At 51.2% G+C, this 21901-nt stretch overlaps 2 protein-coding genes across 3 annotated transcripts; one reads left to right on the forward strand and one right to left on the reverse strand.

Moving 5' to 3' along the window:
* Window positions 1-1887: 1887 nt before the first annotated feature.
* NELFCD (negative elongation factor complex member C/D) lies at window positions 1888-13106 on the forward strand (the record flags this gene model as incomplete). Of its 2 annotated transcripts, XM_081293152.1 has the most annotated exons (15): window positions 1888-2031; window positions 5306-5424; window positions 5661-5770; window positions 6531-6640; window positions 7691-7798; window positions 8256-8408; window positions 8612-8742; window positions 9309-9474; window positions 9733-9867; window positions 10278-10417; window positions 11332-11446; window positions 11807-11902; window positions 11979-12119; window positions 12456-12585; window positions 12677-13106. In XM_081293152.1, exons 1-15 carry the CDS (start codon window positions 1945-1947, stop codon window positions 12709-12711), a joined length of 1776 nt encoding a protein of 591 aa, XP_081149278.1. In that variant the 5' UTR covers window positions 1888-1944. The 2 variants fall into 2 exon arrangements, with proteins under 2 accessions (XP_081149278.1, XP_081149277.1); XM_081293151.1 differs by lacking the exon at window positions 12677-13106 and having other exon boundaries at window positions 12456-12650.
* CTSZ (cathepsin Z) lies at window positions 12676-21831 on the reverse strand. The gene is made up of 6 exons (XM_081293153.1): window positions 21604-21831; window positions 21002-21165; window positions 17046-17225; window positions 15074-15224; window positions 14552-14717; window positions 12676-13686 (listed from the first exon to the last, which is right to left on the reverse strand). The coding sequence occupies exons 1-6, from the start codon at window positions 21741-21743 to the stop codon at window positions 13576-13578; spliced, it is 912 nt and encodes a 303-aa protein (XP_081149279.1). The 5' UTR covers window positions 21744-21831; the 3' UTR covers window positions 12676-13575.
* Window positions 21832-21901: the final 70 nt, after the last annotated feature.

A 21901-nucleotide genomic window follows, 5' to 3' on the forward strand; every position in this document is an offset into this window, starting at 1 on the left:
TTGTCTGCTTTCAATTCAGGTACCATTTAAAACAAAATCTAAAAGGAGAAGTAGTGGGAGTTCAACAGCCCTCTATTCTTTCCAACATTTTCAGAAAGCAAATGAAAATGAACCCTGAAACAAGCCAACAGCAGGGGCACTCATTAACTTCATACACTTTAATCTTGTGAATTGAAGCTGGAGCCAGATTCACTGAATTGGAGCTGCAGACTTCCACCTCCAACAACCTGCAAGACATCTTCCCATGGGTGTTCTGTTGATACCTCCAATTCAACACATCCCAATCTGAACTCATGATTGTCCCTTGCAGAAACCTGCCCCTCTGTTGAGTACAGTGTCACCAGTGGGCCATCCCTGGGCACACAGGCTGGGAGTCTCAGCAGCACCTCCCCAGCCTCTGCCCCTCTCCCCCTCCCCACAGCCTCTGGTCTTTGCCTTACTCACAGCAGCAGCCCTGGCCCCTTTACAGTCATTATCTCTCATCAAGGCTCTTAATTTAGCTCCTTGCTCCCTTCTGTAGATCTTTGCTTATGAGAAACAGCTTAGAAAACCCAGCTATGTCTATACTGTCAGCCCCTCAAAACAAATACACCTTCAGGCTGGGGTTAACTCAATAGCAGAGTGCTTGCCTTGCATGTGCAATATCTTGGGTTTGATCCCACTGCAAAAATAATAAATAAATAAATAAAAATAAAAAAGGAAACCAAAATATCTAAACGTTTCATTGTCATTGTAACTAACACTTATTAAACAACTACTGTGTGCTAGTTCTGTGCTCAGTGCTTTAGCAGTAGGTAAGTTATTGTACTAAGTCCTTGCAAGTACTCTGGTAAATAAAGACCTACAGCGCTGGAAATTGGCTCTGCCTGCTTTGCTCACCTTGTCAAGGTGCCAGTCTTAGTGGCCTTTCTGTTGTAAGCATACATGCCGAGTTTTAACCATGACAATTCCACACTCTGAAAATGCTTCCCGGGTCTCACCTTGCCCAACTGTTTCAGCACAGGACTCCCAGGTGGAATGACTTACTCCGGCCTCTAGACCAGCCCAAGAAAGTGTCTTCTAGCATCACAGAGTACTATCACCCATCACCTCCTGTCCTTATTTCTTTTGTTTCCTGTTCAGCTAACTCAGTAGAATGTAAGTTCACCCAGGGCAAGGACCATGGGGCTCCAGAGGGTGGCAGAGTGCCTGGCCCTTGGGGGACACTTAGCAAACCTTCACAGAGTGGATAAAAGAAGAATGAGCGTACTTTCCTGACCCTCCCACGCTCTGTAGTCAGACCACCTGTCAAGGCTCTGGGGCTCTTTTCTCTAGCGCTCTTTCCTCCCTGGCACTGGTACTACCTTTCAAAGCACCCAGAGCTGAAGGTGTTGATCTCCAGCTCAAAACTTTCTCTGTTTATCATCTGTTCCTCATTTTGGACCCCCTACCACCTGCTAGGAGCCAGCTTCAGGCCCGATAAAAGCATTGTCTTGGTTACCCTCAGCAACGACAAGGAGTCGTGCCTCTTTTCAAAGGCCAAATCTTGACTTTTGAAGCGTCCTGGCACTTTTGCCTTCGAAAGTCCCTCATCCACTCAAAATATATTAAAATTTCTATTTTACACTGCATTTTGTACATTTTGCCAATAATAAAAGAAATTAGTTTGGCGGGTCAGACACTGTCCCTGATGGATTCGTGCCCAGTTGTCCGAAGAGGAAACTGGTGCTCTCAGGACCAAAAGCCATAGCCGGTAGGGCCAAGCAAGGAGTCCAGCAAGAAAGCTGGCTGGCGCTCCGGGACCCGGGGGGCGTTCCCCCAGCTGCGCCTCGGCCCCGCCCCTCCCCTCTCAGGCCCCGCCTCCCCCGCCGAGGCGCGCCGTTGCGGGGGCGGGGCCGTGCAGCCGCGCTTGCGCCCTCCCGTCTTCCCCACCGCGCGCATGCGCCGCGCCGGTTCGCGGAAAGCATGGCGGGGGCCACGCCGGGCGCCATCATGGCCGAAGACTACTTCGGGAACGCGGCCGAGTGGGGCGACGAGGCGGATGGCGGCCAGGTGAGGCGGGGCACCAGGCGCCCCGCGCCGAGGCTCATTTGCCGCCGGCGGCCCTGTCCCCGCTGAGCCCGCGCGGGCCAGTCCGGCACTCGGGGGGCGTGCGCTGGGGGCCGCGGGAACCCTCCGCTGTCCCAGCCTGCGCCCCCGCCGCCCGGCCCGGCCCCTGCCGCAGTTTCCCGGGGCGGCCACGTGGCCAGGCGAGGCCAGGCGCGAGGACTGCCCACCCCGTGCGGCGGGGGCGGGGTCTCCAGGCGGGAAGCGGGAGCCGCACTGCTGTCTTCGAAGTCGAACTTAAACCAGAGTCCTGGGGAGAAAGCAGAACTTTGGGCGCCTTCACACTGTCCCGCTGCTGGGCGACCGCGTCTTTCAGCGCTTGGGCATATTTCACTTTTCCTTGGACCAGATGACAGGCCGAACCTTGCAGCCTGGACGGTCCTGGGGTGGGGTGGGAGCCCGGGACTTGGGAAGTCCGAGGAGGTCCACCCCAGGCCCATGATTGACATAAAGCTTCCCAGGTTACTCTGGTCATGGCTCTCTAGACTGTACAGTTAGGCCTGGGAATTTGCCTTTTAAACCGGAATAAAGATTAGTTTTGAAAGAATAAACCATGAAGTGAGGTTTACTTCGTGGTTCAGCAGGGCACTGGACATGCAGAGAACTGTGTGTTTCTGGAGCTGAAGAAAGTCCTCTGTGGTTAATTACCCTGTGGAACAGGGGCATGAAGTTGGTAGGGATCAGGTTCCAGAGGGCCTTGGAGAGCTGTTCAACGGTAAAGCTTGTTCAAGAGTTTAGTCTGGGTGAAAAGTAGAGCCCACTTGTTGGATCATCCCACAACACTGGGAACTTAGTGGAGCAGTCACATACAGCTATTAGGAGCCTGAGCTAGGAGCTTTCATGCAATATTGCGTTCCACACTCAAGATTATGAGTTGGCTATTACTTTGTTTATCTCCTAAGTGAAGAAAGAGAGATGAAAAGACTTTACTTCCTCAAGTTCCCAAAACATAAAGGAATGGGGATCCAAGCCCTTTGTTTCTTTTCCACTTCATCAGTATGCTAACCACTGAAGAAGGCCAGATGAGAGAAATATAAGGTCTGAATTAATTAGCTTGGTAGTGGGTTGGTGTTTGGTACATCTTGTTCTCATTGAGCATTTGAATCATAAGGACTGAGACTTAGGCATAGGGAGGTGTTGCAACTGGGGCATACTTTAGGGCCATCTAGGCCTGTGTTCTCCATCATTTTGTAAATAGAACATGTGAGCTACTTGCCCTAACTTATGCACTTGGGAGTTTCCAGCCAGGCCTAGACCCCACTGATGGAAGGTTTGGTAGTCCCATGTTTGGCCAGCTGTAATCATTACCCTAATTTCATTGATGATGTTCTTTCATGTTCATTCCAGCTGTGACTATACTAAAGTTGGGAAAGATGGATGACCCAAATTCTGTTCACTTGATGCCAGATGTGGTTTGGAGAGGAAGGACTGTGTGTAAGGAGGCTTCTCTGGTAGGAGCTAAGAGCTACTGACAAATAGATGAGTCTGGCTACAGGTTGCACATGGGGGTTGGCAAGAGGTGAGACTAGACAAGTGAACAGTGGGAAGGCCAAAGTCATTCTAGGGCCTGGATTTCTTTCTTTTTTTTTTTCCCCCAGTGGGAGATAGGAAACTTTAAGCAACTGAGAGACGTCACATTTGTGGCTTATGGATGTCACTATGGTTTCAGTGTGAAAGTGGACTATGGGGAAGGACAAGGCATAGAGAGATTACTACTGTAAGCATACAAAAAATAAGTGGAAAATAAATATGGAAAGAAAAGCCAAATTTGGTCAATATATGGGAGATAGAGTTGATGGGTCTTTGTGAGAGGATGCGGGGTGGGCTGGGGTGAAGGAGGAGGAATTGAGGATGACTCCCAGGTTTCTGGTGGATTGTGGGAAGATTTGTTTTGGGAGTAAGACAAGGTCAGTTTTAGACTTTGGAGTACTAATGGGCATGGAATGGGAATTATATGACACTGCAGTACACTTGACTGTGGAGCCCAAGAGAGGGATGCAGGCCACAATGTAGATAGGCAGGATGCAAGAGATGTGAGGGAGTGGGAGACCAGGGTAGAAGCCCAAGAATGCAGACATCTGAAGATGAGTCTCAGGGAAGTCCAGCCTTCCTCACGGGTCCCCTCACCAATGCTGTCTGAGAGAAGACTCCCCAGTTTTTCCAGTGTAGCCAGCAGGCTGTGTCTGCTTCAGAGCACTGTTCCCAGGATGTTAATCCAAACAGTGGTGGGCAAACTTTTCTGTAAAAAGCCAGACAATCCATATCTGAGGCTGTGTGGGGCTCTGTCACAACTACTCAACTCTGTGGCTGTAGAGGGAAAGCAGTCATAGACAAAATGTGATAGAATAGGTGTGAATGTGTTTCAGTAAGTCTTTATATGTAAAAACTGGAAGCAGGCAACATTTGGTCATAGTTCACTGATCCCTGGCCCAGTTCTTACCCCATTATGTTTGAATTGGTTAGCTCTCTTAGTTTGTGAACTCCTTCCATGGAAAAAAAACTACATCTTGTCTGATTTTCTAAGGTCCCAGGGATGATGAGCACATTTTTAGTGCAGGGTAAATGTTCAGAGATTGCCTGCTTCCCGCTTGTTAGTTAGGGTGACAGTATTAAAACTGGACAGACTTGGGGTCAGTAGTCCCCATCATCAAATGTATCAGCAGGTGAAGCAGTCTGGTTTGCCCTTGGGTTCAGTATCCTGCCTCTGTGCTCCTACCTGGAAGTGGGACTAGAGTTCAGGGCCAGGCCTGCTGCTGATAGGAGGGAAGTCAGAGATTTTTTTCTAACCACAAATTGATGGATCGTGCTCTCAAGAATCTTGTTAGTCTTTGTTGGTAAAGATTAAATGGCATATGTGAAATAATCATGGTGAAAACAATAATAATAGCAAATGTCTAGTGAACTTTTACTAAATGTCAGGTGTTAGGCTTGATGCTTCCAAAAATCGGCAACCAGGAAGGAGCACCGGAGACGTCTTTGTTTAACAAAGGGAGTTGCTATTCAGAGAGGCTCAGTGACTTGATGACTGGCACACAGTCTGCTAGCGGGGTGGTCATATGTCCCACTTGGGGTGATTCTGGATCCCATTTTCATGGCTACTTACCACTTGTCCTGGCTACATTGTGAGACTCATGAAATCGTGTGTGGGATACTTTCATAATGCACAGGTGAGATTTCAGGATATTAATATTGAATATACCCTGCTCCTGGTCTTTCTCAGCAACAGGAGGATGATTCTGGAGAAGGAGAGGATGATGCAGAGGTGCAGCAGGAATGCCTTCATAAGTTTTCTACCCGGGACTATATCATGGAGCCCTCTATCTTCAACACTCTGAAGAGGTATGCAAGGACAGTGTTTGCGTTGGGGAGGAGGGGCTTGTTCAAAGAATTTTCTAAAAGAACCAGATGATGACAAGTAAAATGAGAAGAATGTGGTCTTGGATTAGAATGCTTCTAGGGTCCCCTTTGTCATTTAAAAAATGTTTAAATGTAATTATCTTCCTCCTTACCTACCTGTTCATCCCCTCTCACATGTGTCTGCTCTAATGAGGTGGTGGCTCTTTTGCTTTTCTCAGGTATTTTCAGGCAGGAGGCTCTCCAGAGAATGTCATCCAGCTCTTATCTGAGAACTACACTGCTGTGGCCCAGACTGTGAACCTACTGGCCGAGTGGCTCATTCAGACAGGTGCTGTCCTTGCTCTCACCCAACCCCAACACTCTAATGGGCTTTTGTATTATGCTAGTAAATCAGCAGTGCCTTGTTTGAATCCTGATTTTTAATGTTTGCGTAAGTAGGAGTTGAACTTTTTAGCCATTTTTACCTGTTTGATTCTTATGTTTGATCTAGCAGTTGAGGTTTGAAGGAGTTCCCGTTGAGCAGCTTTCTCTGCCCTGCTGTAGAGTTAAGGGATGACATGCTGTACATTTGGTGTATCATTTTCAGGAGGCCTGTTACAGCAAGCAGTGAGTGATAGGTCATTTTGGAGTTGGCTGTGGTTGTGGCTTCTGGCTCATAGGATCACAGTGGAGTCTTACTGTAGATCCACTGGGCTGCGTCTAGATGGTCACTTGAGTAAGCAGTGTCTGGAAAGAAATGGATGCGTTACTGTCGTGATTCCTTCAAGTGAGCCTCTTGGCCACATCTGCTCTCCTTCATGGGACAGCATTTCCTGTCACCCTCCCTGTCTGTTTGGACTTTGTGAGGGTTTGAAGGTGCTATTCTCCTTTCCATTAGGCAGGGGTGGACCATGTGGTGCATGCTGCTCTGTTCCTTCTTGGGTCTTACTAGCAAGTAGAATTAATAACTTTTTAATGAGTCCAAAGTCTTGCTTTTAAAAGTGGCACAAGCAATTCTGTGTTGTTTGGTTCAGAGAGAGGTGGCTGTGGCCCTTTCTGCAAGAGTGCAGTGGCTTTAGCGAGTGCTGTTGTCTTATATTTTCTTTCAGGTGTTGAGCCCGTGCAGGTCCAGGAAACTGTGGAAAATCACCTGAAGAGTTTATTGATCAAACATTTTGATCCCCGCAAAGCAGATTCTATTTTTACTGAAGAAGGAGAGGTGAGGAATGTTGTTCTTTTTCTGGTGATGCATCCCAGGGCCTTTTCCTAGCTCTGTGTATGGAGTGGTGTGTGGTGTATCACGTAAGTACACGAGTTGGGTAGTGTGGTCTGAACTACTTTTTCTGCTGTGCTCAGCACATTGAGGTGCTTCATGTGGGAGGTTTTGGTGCCAAGGCCAAGAGGAGGTGCAGCCAGTTCTCGCCTCCCAATCCTCGCTGACTCCAGGCACAGCTCTGGGAGGGGGTGAATTCCTGTGGGTCCTCCAAGAAGCATGTGCTGAGACTGGGTGAGACATGCAAGGAGGTCGTGGAGGAGACACCCCAGGTAGAAAAGTAGATGAATGCTGGAGGAGGCTGGGGGAGCCAGGATGCAGGACTGACCCTGAAGGCAAAAGGCATGAAGGAGGTTGGAAGGAAGAATCTCAGGCTGCAATGCAGCTTTTAGGAAGTCCCAGCAGGGCCAGGGAGATGTCTCTAGAGTTTTAGTTGCTGGGTACACGAGCCTATGTCTTTTATGACAGACCTGCCTGTGGAGCCCTCTGTGCTCAAGTGGTGGCTGGGAACAGTCATGGAGAGCCTGGCCTTGGCACAGACAGGATGGTGGGTTCAGAGAACAGCGTCCCCATCCGTCACACAGTAGGAGCCAAGAGACATTTTCGTGGCCACTACTTTGGTGTTGGACACAACCTCCTGTGCTATTTAAATTGTGTCTCCTGTCCTGCCATGGGCATGCAGCTGGTTGAGCGTGAGTCAGTCATGCATGCGATGCAGCTCCTCTGTGCACTTGCTGCCACAGGACTCTTGGATGTCTCCCAGGAAGCTCTCTTCCACTTGTGCTCATGTTGAGTGGGAACTTTTGAAAGCAGAGTGGGCGTGCAGGGGCTGTCCTGCCTCACAGCTCTGTGGCCACAACCAGCCCTGAGTCTGCTTCCTCTAGAGCTGGACGCAGATGGCGGCTCTTCCAGCTGGAGTGTCCTGGGGTTGTTTATGCAACAGACTTCTCTTGGACTAATGCCAGATGTCTTACCTTGCTGTCTGTTTGTCGGCAGACCCCAGCTTGGCTTGAACAAATGATTGCACATACCACATGGAGAGATCTTTTCTACAAACTGGCTGAAGCCCATCCAGACTGTTTGATGCTTAACTTTACTGTTAAGGTAGGAAGAGTCTTAGAAGCAGGGGAAAGTATGTAGGATTGAGGGTGGTTTTTGATGTCTATTTGGTCGGTTGTCTGTGAAGACCGTTTTTGACAAAGGTCTCCATCGTTGCATTTCAGCATGCCTTACCCTGAAGAAGGGAGCATAAAATTTCTGCCTGTGGTTTTAGATCAACATTGACTGTGTTTTAGGATTCAGCAGGGACATTTTATAGTGTGTGTGTTCTGAGGAGCCTTTAAGCACACCTGGCCAATCACTCCTTTTTATGCATCAAGACCTGGGAGGGCTGGGAAGTCCAGGTCACAGCCCAGATTGTGGCAAAGCAGAGACCAGAGTTAAGGTTGGGACCTGAGACCAGTGCCTGCTTGTTCTACCTGCCGCACATGCTGCCCAGCAGCCCAGTGCTGAAAGGTGGGTCACCAGGTGCTGACCCTCTACTTTTGTTTTTGTGTGGCAGCTGATTTCTGATGCGGGGTACCAAGGGGAGATCACCAGTGTGTCCACTGCCTGCCAGCAGTTGGAAGTGTTCTCCAGAGTGCTCCGTACCTCTCTAGCCACCATCTTGGATGGAGGGGAAGAAAACCTTGAAAAAAATCTCCCTGAGTTTGCTGTAAGTTTTCTACATTGTGAATCTTGGATTTGAAGCAGCTGGTTGGGGGGTTTGGGTTCCCAAACATGAAAATCCCCTTCCCTGTGGAGAATCTCCAGGTCCAAAAATCACTTGCCAGAGAGCAGGTTCCCTGCCTGAGAACTTTGATCTGCACTTGCCAGTGCTGTGGTCTTGAGACCCCCATCCTGCCTCCTGTATTCTAGAAGATGGTGTGTCACGGGGAGCACACGTACCTGTTTGCGCAGGCCATGATGTCCGTGCTGGCCCAAGAGGAGCAGGGCGGCTCTGCGGTGCGCAGGGTGGCACAGGAGGTGCAGCGCTTCGCTCAGGAGAAGTGAGGCTTCTGCTTTCCCCACCCCTCTCTGTTGCTTCCATAGAGCCCCGCGGCCCTTGTCCACAGCCATGCTTCCTGCCCCTTCTGTCCTGCTGTCTAGAGCTGGTGGTCAGGGTAGTTTTAACCTACGTGGGGAGCTTGCCTTCCAGAGTGTTGTTTTGAAGACTGTTTTGTGAGGTACTTGAGTGTACTTCTAGTTGACTCTGCTTTTATATGCTAGAATTCACAGATGGCAAATAACAGTAGTCCTAAAATAGTCATTCAGTGATTATTGTGGTCTGTATCTTACAGACCAAAGTTATATCTTCCTAGCTTTATTTTTAGAGTCTTAGCAAGGTGTTTAAAAAGTATGAATCTCTTTATCAAGTCTGTAAGGTGCATTAGAATCATTCTTTTCCAGTTTGCTTTAAACATTGTTTCCATGGGTGGGTCAGTTAATAAACAAGTGAATAACAAAAAACCCAAAATGGATCCTAATGGTTTAGAACATTAAATGTAAGAAAAGAATGAGAAAGAAAAATCTGCCCAACATTGTTAGTGACAGGCTATGTGGTTTTTCTGTCAAGAGGCCATGATGCCAGTCAGATCACACTGGCTTTGGGCACAGCTGCTTCCTACCCCCGGGCCTGCCAGGCTCTTGGGGCCATGCTATCTAAAGGAGCCCTGAACCCTGCAGACATTACTGTTCTGTTCAAGATGTTCACAAGCATGGACCCACCTCCTGTTGAACTGGTAAGTTACCTCTCATTATAGCAAGGTGGGGTCCCCTCTGTGCCAGGGCAGGGTTGTTTTGGAAAGTCTCTTTAAGTTTCCCTGATTCTCTTAAGGCAGTGAGTGCAAATGCCTTTTGAAACATTGCTGTCATTTCTGTCCTTCCCCGTCCCACTCCCAGCCTTCATGCCCATTAGATGTGCTGCCTGGAACTCTGCAGGTGGCTGCAAGTGCGTATGCCCTCTCCTGCCAGACTGCTTGGTGTGTGCTTCTCCCCAGATCCGGGTGCCAGCCTTCCTGGACCTGTTCATGCAGTCACTCTTTAAACCGGGGGCCAGAATCAACCAGGATCACAAACACAAGTACATCCACATCTTGGCCTATGCAGCAAGTGTGGTTGAGACCTGGAAGAAGGTACTGTTAGCCTTTCAGAAGACAAGGGTCCTCCTTTGCTTGGGTATTATTGGGTAATTTGGGCTGCAAGAAATATTGAACCTGCCTAACAGAGAACATGTCTTTTCTTGTGTTTTACTGATGGTGAAAGTGCTAAACATCTCAAGAAAATGCTCCTCTTAATACTTCTTTAGACTGTAATGTGAAGTATGACTAAAAAAAAGTGAAACAGGTCCCTAAGCCAGAGACAAACACAGCTCTCACTGGTTTATAGTTTCTGTACTCTGCACAACCATGCAGTTTGACAATTAAATTGACTTCTGACTTCACAGACAGGGCAGGGGATATGGAGAGAGAAGTGGCCAGTGACAGGATTCTCCACCGCAAGGCTGTGGTGCTGTCAGAATCCACCAACCTGTGTGTGTTTTCAGAATAAGCGAGTGAGCATCAACAAAGATGAGCTGAAGTCAACGTCGAAGGCTGTGGAAACTGTTCACAATTTGTGTTGCAATGAGAACAAAGGGGCCTCTGAACTCGTGGCGGAACTGAGCACACTTTATCAGTGTATTAGGTGAGCAGTGAAACTGATTGCCAAACTAAATCACTGGGGGAGGTGGCTTTTGTTGTCATATTGAAAGCTCACATAACAAAAGCTGCAGAGATACTTGTGCCTTTTATTTTATTTTGTAAACATACAGAGAGCATGGATAACGTGTATAGACAGTATGAGTCATTTTCAGTTGTTTAATAGAAGTAATTTCACAAATTAAACTAAGTGAAAGGAAGACCACCTGGAAATACAAGAATGAAATTGAAAAAGTTCATTTTTTCCAGGTGCAGTGGTGCACACCTGTAATCCCAGCTACTTGAGAGACTGAGGCAGGAGAATCACAAGTTTAAGCCTAGCCTGGGCAACTTAGATCCTGGCTCCAAAAAATGGTTGGGGATGTAACTCAATAGAGCCCTTGCCTAACATTCATGAGGCTCTGGATTCAATCCCCAGGACCACAAAAAAAAAAAAAAAGAAAGAAAAAGAAGGGCTCATCTATAGCAGAAGTCTAAGACTAACGTAGTATTGCTCAGATAGAAACGAATGACCTGTGACTCTGCACTTATGTAAATAGATTTGCCCTGGAAATCATGCATCTTCTTAGGCATTTGAATCTTTCTGTTTATCTGTGTGGGAACTAAGAAAGGGGTTTGCTAACTAAGGTAAACTTGAGCACATGTACCAGACACAGCGGTCTCTGCATCACCCACCATCTCTTCTCCATTAGCAAAGGGGTTGAATGGGCTGAGGATAGAGACTGCTTCTCACCTTGCACCTTGGAGAGGCCACCCCTTTAATAAGCAGCTCTTGGCAGCACAGATGAAGGGGCGGTCTGTGTTTGTTCTCAGGCTTCCTCCCCTTTAATGCTCTTGTTGCATATTGGTATTTTTCCCACCTTTGGTTTAAAGGAGGCATTCTGCTATGTTTACCTGTAGGTTTCCAGTGGTAGCAATGGGTGTGCTGAAATGGGTGGATTGGACTGTGTCAGAACCAAGGTACTTCCAACTGCAGACTGACCATACTCCCGTGCACCTGGCATTGCTAGATGAGGTGAGAGGCAGAGGGCTGCCTGGGTGTGCAATGTCTCTATCTTGCATGTGTGTTGTCATATGCATCTTTTTGGTGTGTTTAGTACATACTCTTCAAAATTAGCTATTTCTATCCTAAACAAGGATTTTCCTTTTAAGGACCTAGTTTCATTGACTGCATAGATGTCTCAGTTTTGTCAAGTGTCATGGGAAGGATGAGGCAGGGCTGAGGAGTTTGCTGGCCCTGGGTCCAGGACAGGACTAGCAGCAGCAGCCATGAGCTACCTGTGCTGGCAGTGACAGTGAGTGGTTCTCTGCATGGTGAGTGAGCCCTGCAACCTGACCACACTGCTCAGCAAGGCTCCCCATGACCTGTTTGTAGATCAGCACCTGCCACCAGCTCCTGCACCCCCAGGTCCTGCAATTGCTTGTTAAGCTCTTCGAGACTGAGCACTCTCAACTGGATGTGATGGAGCAGGTGAGTGGCACCGGGGCACGTGGGGACTGGGGGTGCACCCCATGCTGACCTACTCTTTTGGCCTGCTTCTCTGCAGCTTGAGCTGAAGAAGACACTGCTGGACAGGATGGTTCACCTGCTGAGTCGAGGTTATGTACTTCCTGTTGTCAGTTACATCCGAAAGTGTCTGGAGAAGCTGGACACTGACATTTCACTCATTCGCTATTTTGTCACTGAGGTCAGCAGTGCACCGTTGGTTTCGTGTTTCATGTTCTTTACACTAGCAGTGTCCTTTATGGCTTAATTTAGTTCATTTTGTACCTATCTCTGAGAAGTGTACTTTCTGATAATCATGATGACAATGACAGATAGCAATTTTGTGAGCCCTCCTACCTGCAGGAACTGTGTTACATGTTTCCCCTATGTTACTACCCTGCTGCCTTAGTGTTGGAGAATGGTGTCACCAGGGAAGCCAAAGGGGGAGGCGGGGTAGTTTCAAGAGTGCCATTTCACCTGTGTTGGTGCGGTGCCCGAGTTGGCCAGGCAGGCAGAGTAGCCCTGTTTTCCCTCGTAGGTACTGGATGTTATCGCTCCTCCATACACCTCTGACTTTGTGCAGCTCTTCCTCCCCATCTTGGAAAATGGCAGCATTGCGGGCACCATCAAAACAGAAGGCGAACATGACCCCGTGACGGAATTTATCGGTAAGGTCTCAGTAGATCTGCTCTGGCTACATCGGTATGTGTCAGTTTACACCTTCTGTTTCTAACCCAGTGACTGTGCGTCTGGTTTCAGCTCACTGCAAGTCTAACTTCATCATGGTGAACTAAGTCAAGCATCTGCAGAGCTGAAGCAGGTTTTCCAGGCTCCACTGAGGAGAGCCCTCTCAAGAAGCTGCCATAGTCAGCACCTTGGATGTGGAATCTGCTTAGAGGGGTGGATGACTTCCTTAGAAGGAAAGTGTTAGCAGTGTAAGAGCCTGCTAGGGACATCTCCTCCCCATGTGGTCAGTCCAGTGCTCATTTCCCTCCACATTGCCTCCGCATGAACCTGCTGCTGGCCCTGGGGGTGGTGGGAGTTGTGAAGTTGAGACTCTGGTGAACAACTTTTCAAGGCTGACTAAGTTTTCTCACAAGAACCCAATTGGTTAGTTGATGTTTTATTGTAATTGTTTAAATTTGCTAAGAATAATAAATTTTTAAAAAGCTTTTGTGCTGAATTGTAAGGTGCAGGTCCCGTGTTGGGTTCTTGTATAAATAAGGCATGCTGGGCCTTGGGTGGAACCAGATGGTTTATTCATCACTTGGACAATTTGAAATTACCACCTCCCTCCCTACACTGAATCCAAGATGATTTAAGAACTGGTGATAAGTCTGAACCATTTTACCTCTTAAATGTGATTAGCAACCACACTTGCTAAACACAAAATACCAAGCCCCCTGCTGAAATACCAAGCCTCCTGTGCCTTGGCAGATGGAGCCTGGAGCCACCTTGTGCAGGTACTTAAGTCATCAGCGGTCAGCCCCCCTCAAGGTGCACTTAGCCAGTACCACATGGTTCTCAGGTCGACAGGCACCCTTCTAGATGTTCAGTTTGGTGACCAGTGTCCAAGATTGACAATCACCCAGTCCTACTAATGGATCTTGCACACAGGATCCCAACTCCTGTGAACTGCTCTTCCAGAGGCATCCTCCCTAGACGATGGGGTCCCCGAATGTGCAGTACTCCTCGATGGCCAGGTTGTAGCTGCCACCTCTCCCATCCTTGTAGGTGCTGGTCACTATCTTCATCCAGCCTCTCTCGCCCTGCGAGATGCCAAGGCCCCCACGTCAGCCCTTCAGCACATGGTCTTCTGCTCCAGACTCAGACCAGGCCCTTGGCCTCCACCCCGCAGCCCAGCCCCACCGAACAAAATACCCAAACAGCCTGCCTGGCTACCCAGCACCCTTTCCCATGACCCTTGTCAAAAATGCCTTGTATGAGATATTCACTTGGTTAATACTTAACACAAGGGCCCCCTGCCAGTAGCTAATTAATGTAACAAAACATATTGACTGTTTAGACCAGATGACTTATCCACCTACTAATATCCCCACTTGTAGTTATTTTATAAAAAAGAACACTGATTTCATCACTTCTGTATTTACCATTTTCCTCTATTTCATAATAATGAATTTCTGTATCAAGCTATTAATGGCTAATATTAGTTTTAAAAATAAAAACTCTGGCAGTTATCACCCCTGGATCTTTGACCCAACCTTAAAGTATTTATGAAAAACCTAGAGTACTCCTAATGGGAGTCTGAAATTGGCAGGAGAAAGAATGACCTGGTTGTGAAGGAGGAAGGTGGCCAACTGCATCCTTGGTAGGGGTGTCCCAGCCAGGACACTTCACTTTGGTGCCAATTTTGGTGTCTCATACTGCAGGGCAGAGGAGGAACTGGCATCTAGTGGGTAGGGGCCCCAGGGTGCTGCTAAACATGGGACAATGCATAGGACAGGAATGGCCCTACACAAGCAAGAAGCATCTGCCCAGAGCTGTGGCTGACAGATGGCTGGAGCAAGAGGTCTAGCTGGCTGCAGGCCACAGTGCTCAGTCAGAGGTCAACAGCCACGGGTGAGAAGTGTGGCCTCATTTTCTAGGTACAACCATAAAGTGAAAACATCTCACCCAAGGTTCGCCCCAGGAATTCCGGACAATCCAGTACTCGGTCCCGTCACTGCTGACACCCCATCCGGCCACTGAGATAATGTGGTTCACATAGGCCTTGTCATGGTACTCAGCATAGATGCCACCAGTGTAGTTGGCCATCCCTTCTGTTGCCATTATGCCGCAGCTGAGAGCAAGCAGTGAGTTACCACCTCACCCAGAAAGAGGCTGCAGGTAGCCTGCCCGCCCCACACGGTGGTTCTGGACAGACTTGAGTTGCTGTTGCTGCGTCTTCCAGCCCCAGGACACCACAGCTGTCACCACAGCTGGGCCTCTCTCCCCCATGTGTCCCACAATAATCCCATGAGGGGCAGATCAGTCCCTGGTTGGGGTTTACTTCTGAGAAAACAGAAGTTCTCAAAGGTGAAAGTGGTGGCTGTAGCTCACACTAGGGAGCAAAACTGGTGGTGGGGCGGGAAGTGTGATTGACACACAATCCTGCTGGTACACCTGGCGCAGCCTCACCTGGCGGCCTGTACTCACCTGATGGGACCATTTGTGTAGATCTCCGCCATCATCTTCTCCCTCCCTGAGAGGGAGCCATAGTCGCCCACTCTCCAGAGGGTATAGTTCTGGATGGTGTGGCACTCTTTGAACTCCGTGCAGGTCCCACACTGGTTGAACTTGTCACACTCTGGGTGAGAGCAAGCAGTCAACCTGGGGCTCTCCTCACTGCCCAGCTAACCAGGAGGCCCAGTGCCCTGCTCATTACTAGGAACCAATCATCTCCTCTTTCTGCTATGGAAGAGCTTCAAGGAGGGCTCCACCCTCCTCGAAGGGTGGAACGAGGGAAGAGAAGAGAGGTCAACTTTTGAGTACAGAGCAGGAACTCTGGGTGGGCTTTTTCTTCTCTGTAAAGGCCAGGAGAGGACCTTTCCATAATACTTCAGAGCTGAAATCGAGTGCAATCAAAATACTAAAACTCAACAAGATGATGCTATTGCTGGCTAGTGAATAAATATGCCATTACATATGGTTAAAACAAAACAAAACAAAACCCCTTTCTTGTTATTTTGGTTTGAGAGATATCCACAATTAGGTTAGAAAAGAAGAATAAGAAGGTGTGCCCATGTTCCACCTCACAGGCATGATGGCCATGTTCCCTAACTCTGGGCATTTGTACTTTCACCCATCCACCCTGCTTGATCTTCAGCCTGCCTGGCTACCACTTTGTTGTTGCCTATTTCTGTTGTGGTTACACATCTGTCCAGATCTTCCCCGGGGACAGTAAACTCTTTGAGGATTAAATTGTTGGTTTAATTTGTCCAACACCAAATGCCTAGGGCCTGGCACAACCGGAAAATGGTGGATCTGCAGCCACATTTACCAATACAAAGACAAGACTGTTTATGGCAAACACTCAGGTCTCTGATGTGCTCCATCCACCTGTCAGGAGAGGTGGGATCAGAGCGACTTGGCCTTGGCTGGACAACACCGGCTTGGGGATGGATGTCAGTGGGGTGGGAAGGGCCCCAGGACTATCTGATTCCACAGGGAAGTCCCCCCTGGGGTCTTTGACCCTGCTGGGTTTACTAAACCAGGACAGAAAATTCTTTGGGCAGTTTGGCCCAGGAAGCAAGGAGACAGAATCCTGCTGGCCTGGGTGGGGCTGAGTATTCCTGCCACTTCAGTGGGTACAGGACACTAGAGCCAGCATTCACAGGGTTGGGGGACAGCATTGGGCTCCTTCCCCTTCCTTTCTCCTGCACCTGTCTCAAATGTCTTCTGAGTTTTCCAGAGCTTTCAGCTCTGGCTGTGAGGGAGATCTGGGGTCAGGTGGCTTAAACCTGCCAATTATGGATTTGGGTCCTTTGGTTTCCAAAAGGAGCAGCCTAAAAGGAATGTGTCGACTCTGGGGATTCTGGGCCAGCCTGCTCTGCTCACCCACAAAGTGCCCATTGGCTGCAGGCACATCTGGGTACACATGGCCCAGAGTACTGGGCAGGGACCAGGTTGACAGACCCACTGCTAGACCTCCTGCCTCCAGCTCTGGGTGCCAGCTTCCCCACCAGCTCTCTGTGCCCAGCTCCTGGAGAGTAGGCTCCACCCCGCACAGGGTGGAGCAGGAGCACTTGCCCTGCTCCCTGCAAGGCCTATTATAAACTACCCAAATGTCACAGGTCAGAACCCATATATCACATCAGGGCCTCACCGAAGCAGAAACATGGTCTAAGGCTGGAGGCCTGGGAATTGGGAGGGTGTCCTTTGACCTCTCCCCATGCCAAGGGAGAGTCTCCACAAAAATGATGAGTTTCATAGCTCTACTAGGTTCAAGGCAGCACTGGATGAGGTTGGCACAGGTTCTGGGAACAAGTCCTCCCCAAAGACCGGGGGTGCTGACCCTCCCCTCCCCACCACTCCAGCCACAGCATCACAAGGGTGGGATTGGCCTGGGCTTACAGTACATTCTCCCAGGGAAGAGGGACAGGGCAGCGGGGGAGTGGGCAGGGCCTACCCTGGTCCTTGGCCTGGTAGTTGTTGCAGGTTTCATCAGGGATGCCGTGCAGGTGGGCATACTCCCACACTGGCAGGTCGTTGCCCCCTTCGCAGGAGCCAGCATTGCCGCAGTCAATGACGTTCTGCACAGATAGCAGGGTGGAGGGCCATGCCCCCTTTCTCTTGATGTTGATGCGATCTGGAAGGTCAGGGTCTGCTCAGCACCTGCCCTCAGCAGCACCCTCCTCACTTCCCCAGTTGGCACTGGAGGCCTAGGTCAGGCCACAGAGTGCTGCCCACCATCCTGCCTCCAAGCCCATGCTCAGGGCTCAGGCTGCATGTCTCTGGAGGGCTCGCTCCCATGCCCACCTCCTTGTGGAGGCCGCAGCTCAGCTGCGGCTCTCCAGAGGTCTGCCCTGGCTTTCTGGAGCACTGTGGTGTCTGCGTGCACCGCCTGGCTGCAAGTGCCACCAGGTAAGGCCAGATATGTCCTGTCCACACAGGTCAGCCCAGTAAGTCCTCAAGAAACACCTGCTGAAGGACTGAAGGGATGCCTCGGCTGCCACATGAGGTGGCTGAGAGTAAGAGAGCCCTGTGGAGAGGGGCCAAGGTGGGTACCTCCATGAGCAGGTGCAGCCCAGGGGGCTGGGGAAGGCCAGGGGGGATCCAGACCCAAGCACATGGTGAGTCAGGGGGCCTGAGCAGCCCTGGCTGCCACAAGCCTGGGCTCACACACTGAGGGCACAACTGGGGCTGAACAACTTGCTTCCCTTCCCAGAAGAGGACTCAGGCTACCTAATCAGGATCATCTTGCTCTCCATTCTGCAGGACTAGGTTACCACAATACTCCTTACGGCCCACCCTCCTCTCCTGCAGTCTCACCTGCCCTTCTCCTAGCGACCACGGGCTCAACAGCAGCCTCCGCCTAGCCCAAATCCCTCTTTCTTCCTTGTGCATCTCCCCTGTGGTGCCACCTCCTCATGTCACCTTCTAGACTCCTGCTCACACTGGTCCTGGCTCCATAGGTCTACTCATTTGACCAGGCCTGGGCCTTTTTGGGATCCCCCCACCCATAATCCACTGGGCTGAAAAACTCAAAAGGCAAGCTCATCCTGCCACCACCTAGCCCAAGTCTCTGTGCCCATATATGTACCTCCTGGGTCACTGGCGGGTAGATTCCCAGCTTCCCAAAGCCCATGGGCCCAGGTTCCCTGTCTCCTTCCCCAGAACAGGACTCTTCCAAACTCCCTCTTCTGCCTATAGCAGCTGCCCTTCAGTGATGGGTCTGCACACACTCAGACCCTCCTTTGTCCCCCAGGGGTGCCCCCATCCTTTGGGGTAGAAGCAGGTGCCCCACATTGGCTGCTGCCTCCCTTTGGCATGTGCCTCATCTTTGGACTTCCTCCCCATCTTGGGCCATCAGTGAGGGCTATTCACATCTGCTGTGTGCAAAGCACTTTGCCCAGACTCTGTGCTGGGGGCACAGAGGAGCGAAAAGACTGAAGCTTCATCTCTCAGGGCTCACAGCACACAAGGAGGCCAGAAGCTAACAGATAAACTTGAGCAAAGTGTACAGTGTTGGGGAGGGTTCAGAGGCATGATAGCATGTATGTAGGGTGGGCCAGGGGACAGCCGGCCAAGGAGAGAGGGCAGGAGTGATGAGGATACAGGTAGAAGAGGCACCAGGCTCCCCCTCAACCTGAGCAGGGTGGCCTAGAGAAAGGATTTCATCTTTTACCTGAGCAAAATCATGAGAGGGTTTCAAGATAAAGAACATGATCCACTGGGTCAAGCAGGCAGCTGTAGCAGCTGAGCCCACAGCAAGGGCAGAGGGGCCATAGTGCTATGTGGCCTCTAGGCTTCGGCATAAGTATCCCCTGCAATGGTGGAGAGGCCTACAGGAGGATGGCACTGTGGGTGGGAGTGGTGGGCAGAGTGAGATGCTCCGAGCCATTGACTGCCTCTGGTTGGAGGTGGCAGGAATCCTAGCAAGAGGGTGTTGGGCAGTTGAAAGTGAAGGAGTCCAGGAGAAGGGCTGGACCTAGGAACTGATGCTCAGAATTTGGGGAATGAGAAGGGAAGGCGCAATGGGAAGGCAGAGCCAGCTGTGGGGGTGGGGCGGCCTGTGTTCTAGGAAGGCAGTGGCCTGGGGACTACACTCTGTTCATGGCAGCTCACAACCATGGTATGAATGGGGAGTGGTGGAGACGGTAGCAGGGCCAGTGTGGCTCAGGATGAGAAGAGGAAGTGGAAGGGTGCAGACACTTCCAGAGCCCAAGGAGTAGGGTGGTGGGAGGTGGGGCAGGGTCAAGGGGCTTTTCACTCATTTGTTTGAGATAGAAGAACTTCCTCAAGGGGATGAAGGACGACCTCCTGGAGAGGGAGGGGTATTCTCAGTGAGAGGCTTGGACACTTGACCCCATGGAAAGAAGTCTCTGGTAGCTTCTATTTTCTCAGTGAAAGTAGGGCCATGGCCTTGATGGCCTTGATGTTAGAAGTTTAAGGAGAAGAGTGAATCAGCAATCTGCACAAAGATTCCACTGCGGAAATGTAGGGCTGATGCCTTGGCCAGGGATGGGCGCCCATCTGAGAGGGGACAAACTGCCTCTAGCCATCCCATCTCCTCCTTGCGCTGCAATGTCCTACAAATGTGTATCCTGTCACATGACCTCTCACTGGCAACCTTTCTAGTTCTCTCTCCCCCGACTCCACCCTGTGCTCTGCAGAGAAGTCCCTCTCACTTCCCCAAAGCTGGCTGCCATTACTGGGTGCTCTCCTGGACTTTCTCCGGATCCTCGGTCTCCAGATTTGCTAAAACCAACCAGCCTGGCCCACACCTCTCAGATCCTTCAGGGCTTAAGGCCCTGGCGCTACCTAAGTCAGAGGGAGGGACCTTGGCCCACCTGCTCCCTTCCTCCTCTTCCTTGAAGGGTCAGAAGTATGTTCCAGCCTCCAGAGGGCTCCTTACCAGTTCCCAAACAGAAACAGAGCTGGACCACCAAAGGAGTCTCTGCTAGATGCCACAGCTATAGCCAGTGGGCTCTGGAGTCCAGACCTTACCCCCAGACGGGTTTCTAGGTCAAATCCCAGCTGTCACCATGGACATCTTCTGCCAAAGCCTGCAGCTTCCTCCTCGGCAAACAGAGCCATCATGGCTGCTTGGAGGCTTAGAGAAGATGCTCCACATGAGGCCTGACCCCAGCTTCCTAAGCAGCAGTGGCCACAATGTTGCTAACCCTTTCAACACAAGCCACACCTACAACAGGCATGGCCAAAGAGATAACAAACAGGGAGGAGACAGCACCCAGCCAGGGTGAGGGCCTGCCCCAGTGGAATCCAGGTTCCTGGAACTCAGGCCGCAGGGCAAGGCCCCTCCCAAATGCCCCAGGCACACCTGGGCTCCCCTGCTTTTGCCCCCTCTCCCAGGCCAGGGTGCAGCGGCCCTCAGGATGGTGGACACTAAGATTCCCCCTCCCTCCTTGCCCTGGACCTTCCTTGTCCACTCAGTAGCCAGAAGGCTGGCTGGAAGCAGTGACCAGATCAGGGCAGGGGCTGTAGCCATACTCAATATTTCAACCACAGGACATTTTTCATCTCAAATGTTAACTGCTTCTGAGCACAGTTTCACTTCCATGTCCCCAAGGCCAGGCTGGGAGCTTGGTGATGTCGAATTTCTGGTTCCTTCTCGATGGCTGAGCCATTTGTCACTGAGCTTCGGTCCCACTCCTGCCTGTACCTAGAGGCCTCAAGTGGGCCCATTGTGGATTCCCACAGAATGACCCAGCTTGTGTCACTTTGGTAGAGGGCAAAGGTCCAGACTGATTCCTGGCTCTGAATCATAGGCCTCTGGAACCTTGGGCTGTGGCTGCCTGTGCCGACTAGGAGGCAGCCTGGATAGGTGCTCCTGGCCCTTAATCAAGTGGCAGCTACCGTCTGCCAGGACCATCATGGAACCCTAGGCCCCAGACCACCTACCTGCCATGGCGCTGGTGCTGCCATGGGCCCAGCAGGAGCCACAGTACTGGGGGATGTGCTGGTTCCTGGTGACACTGGCATAGTTGACACCATTCACATTGCGCCAGTCCCAGTTCTTGGGGAGATCAGATGGAGACAGGTACTCATGCGGCCGGGGGTATGTCCTGGGAAGAGAGCAAGTGAGTACCAGGGCTCCTGGGGTAGCTGGGAGCCCACCGGGGGCCACTACTGGCAGTCCTCCTGGGGCCCTCTCCCCTTTCCCAAAATGTGGGAGAGTGGAGGGCCTGGTCACCAGGGAAGCCCATCATACGCCAGCAGGCCCCAGCACCCTTGGAATGTGAGGGCAGCAGGCTACCCTCAAAACTAAGGGAAGGGGAGGGCTCCCCAAGCAACACCAAGTGCTGGAGCGAGACACAAAGGCCAGGAGGGGCTCCAGCTGGGTGTGACGGGGTGATCCCCCAAAGGCCAGATGTGACCTCCCAAGGCCTAAGCAGGCAGGGCACCTTGGTTCCTAGAACCCCAGGGAAGCAAGCCCCCCACTGGCGAGCGCGCCCAGGCGCAGGAATGGGCTTCCCCTCCCCCAGGCCCGGCCTCGAGCCCACCTGCGTCCCAGCTGCGACAGCTGGTCTCCCCGCAGTGGCCGGTAGCAGGTCTGGCCTGGGCGGAAGTAGAGGCTGGCCCGCACCGCGCCGGCCAGCAGCACGAGCACCAGCAGTGGCTGCACCAGGCCACACGACGCCATGCTGCCCTCCGCGCCCTGCGCCGCTCCCTGGACCCGCGCCGGGCTCCGGGACCCACGCGCTCCGCCCGCCCCGCCCGGCCCTTAAGGTGGCGCGGCGGCGGACACACCCCCGGGGCGGGGCTGTCCCGCCGCTGCTGTCCCTCCCCGCCCCACCGCGG

The sequence above is a fragment of the Spermophilus citellus genome (assembly GCF_964194105.1).
Source record: "Spermophilus citellus genome assembly, chromosome: 4".
In the NCBI taxonomy this organism is placed as follows: domain Eukaryota; kingdom Metazoa; phylum Chordata; class Mammalia; order Rodentia; family Sciuridae; genus Spermophilus; species Spermophilus citellus.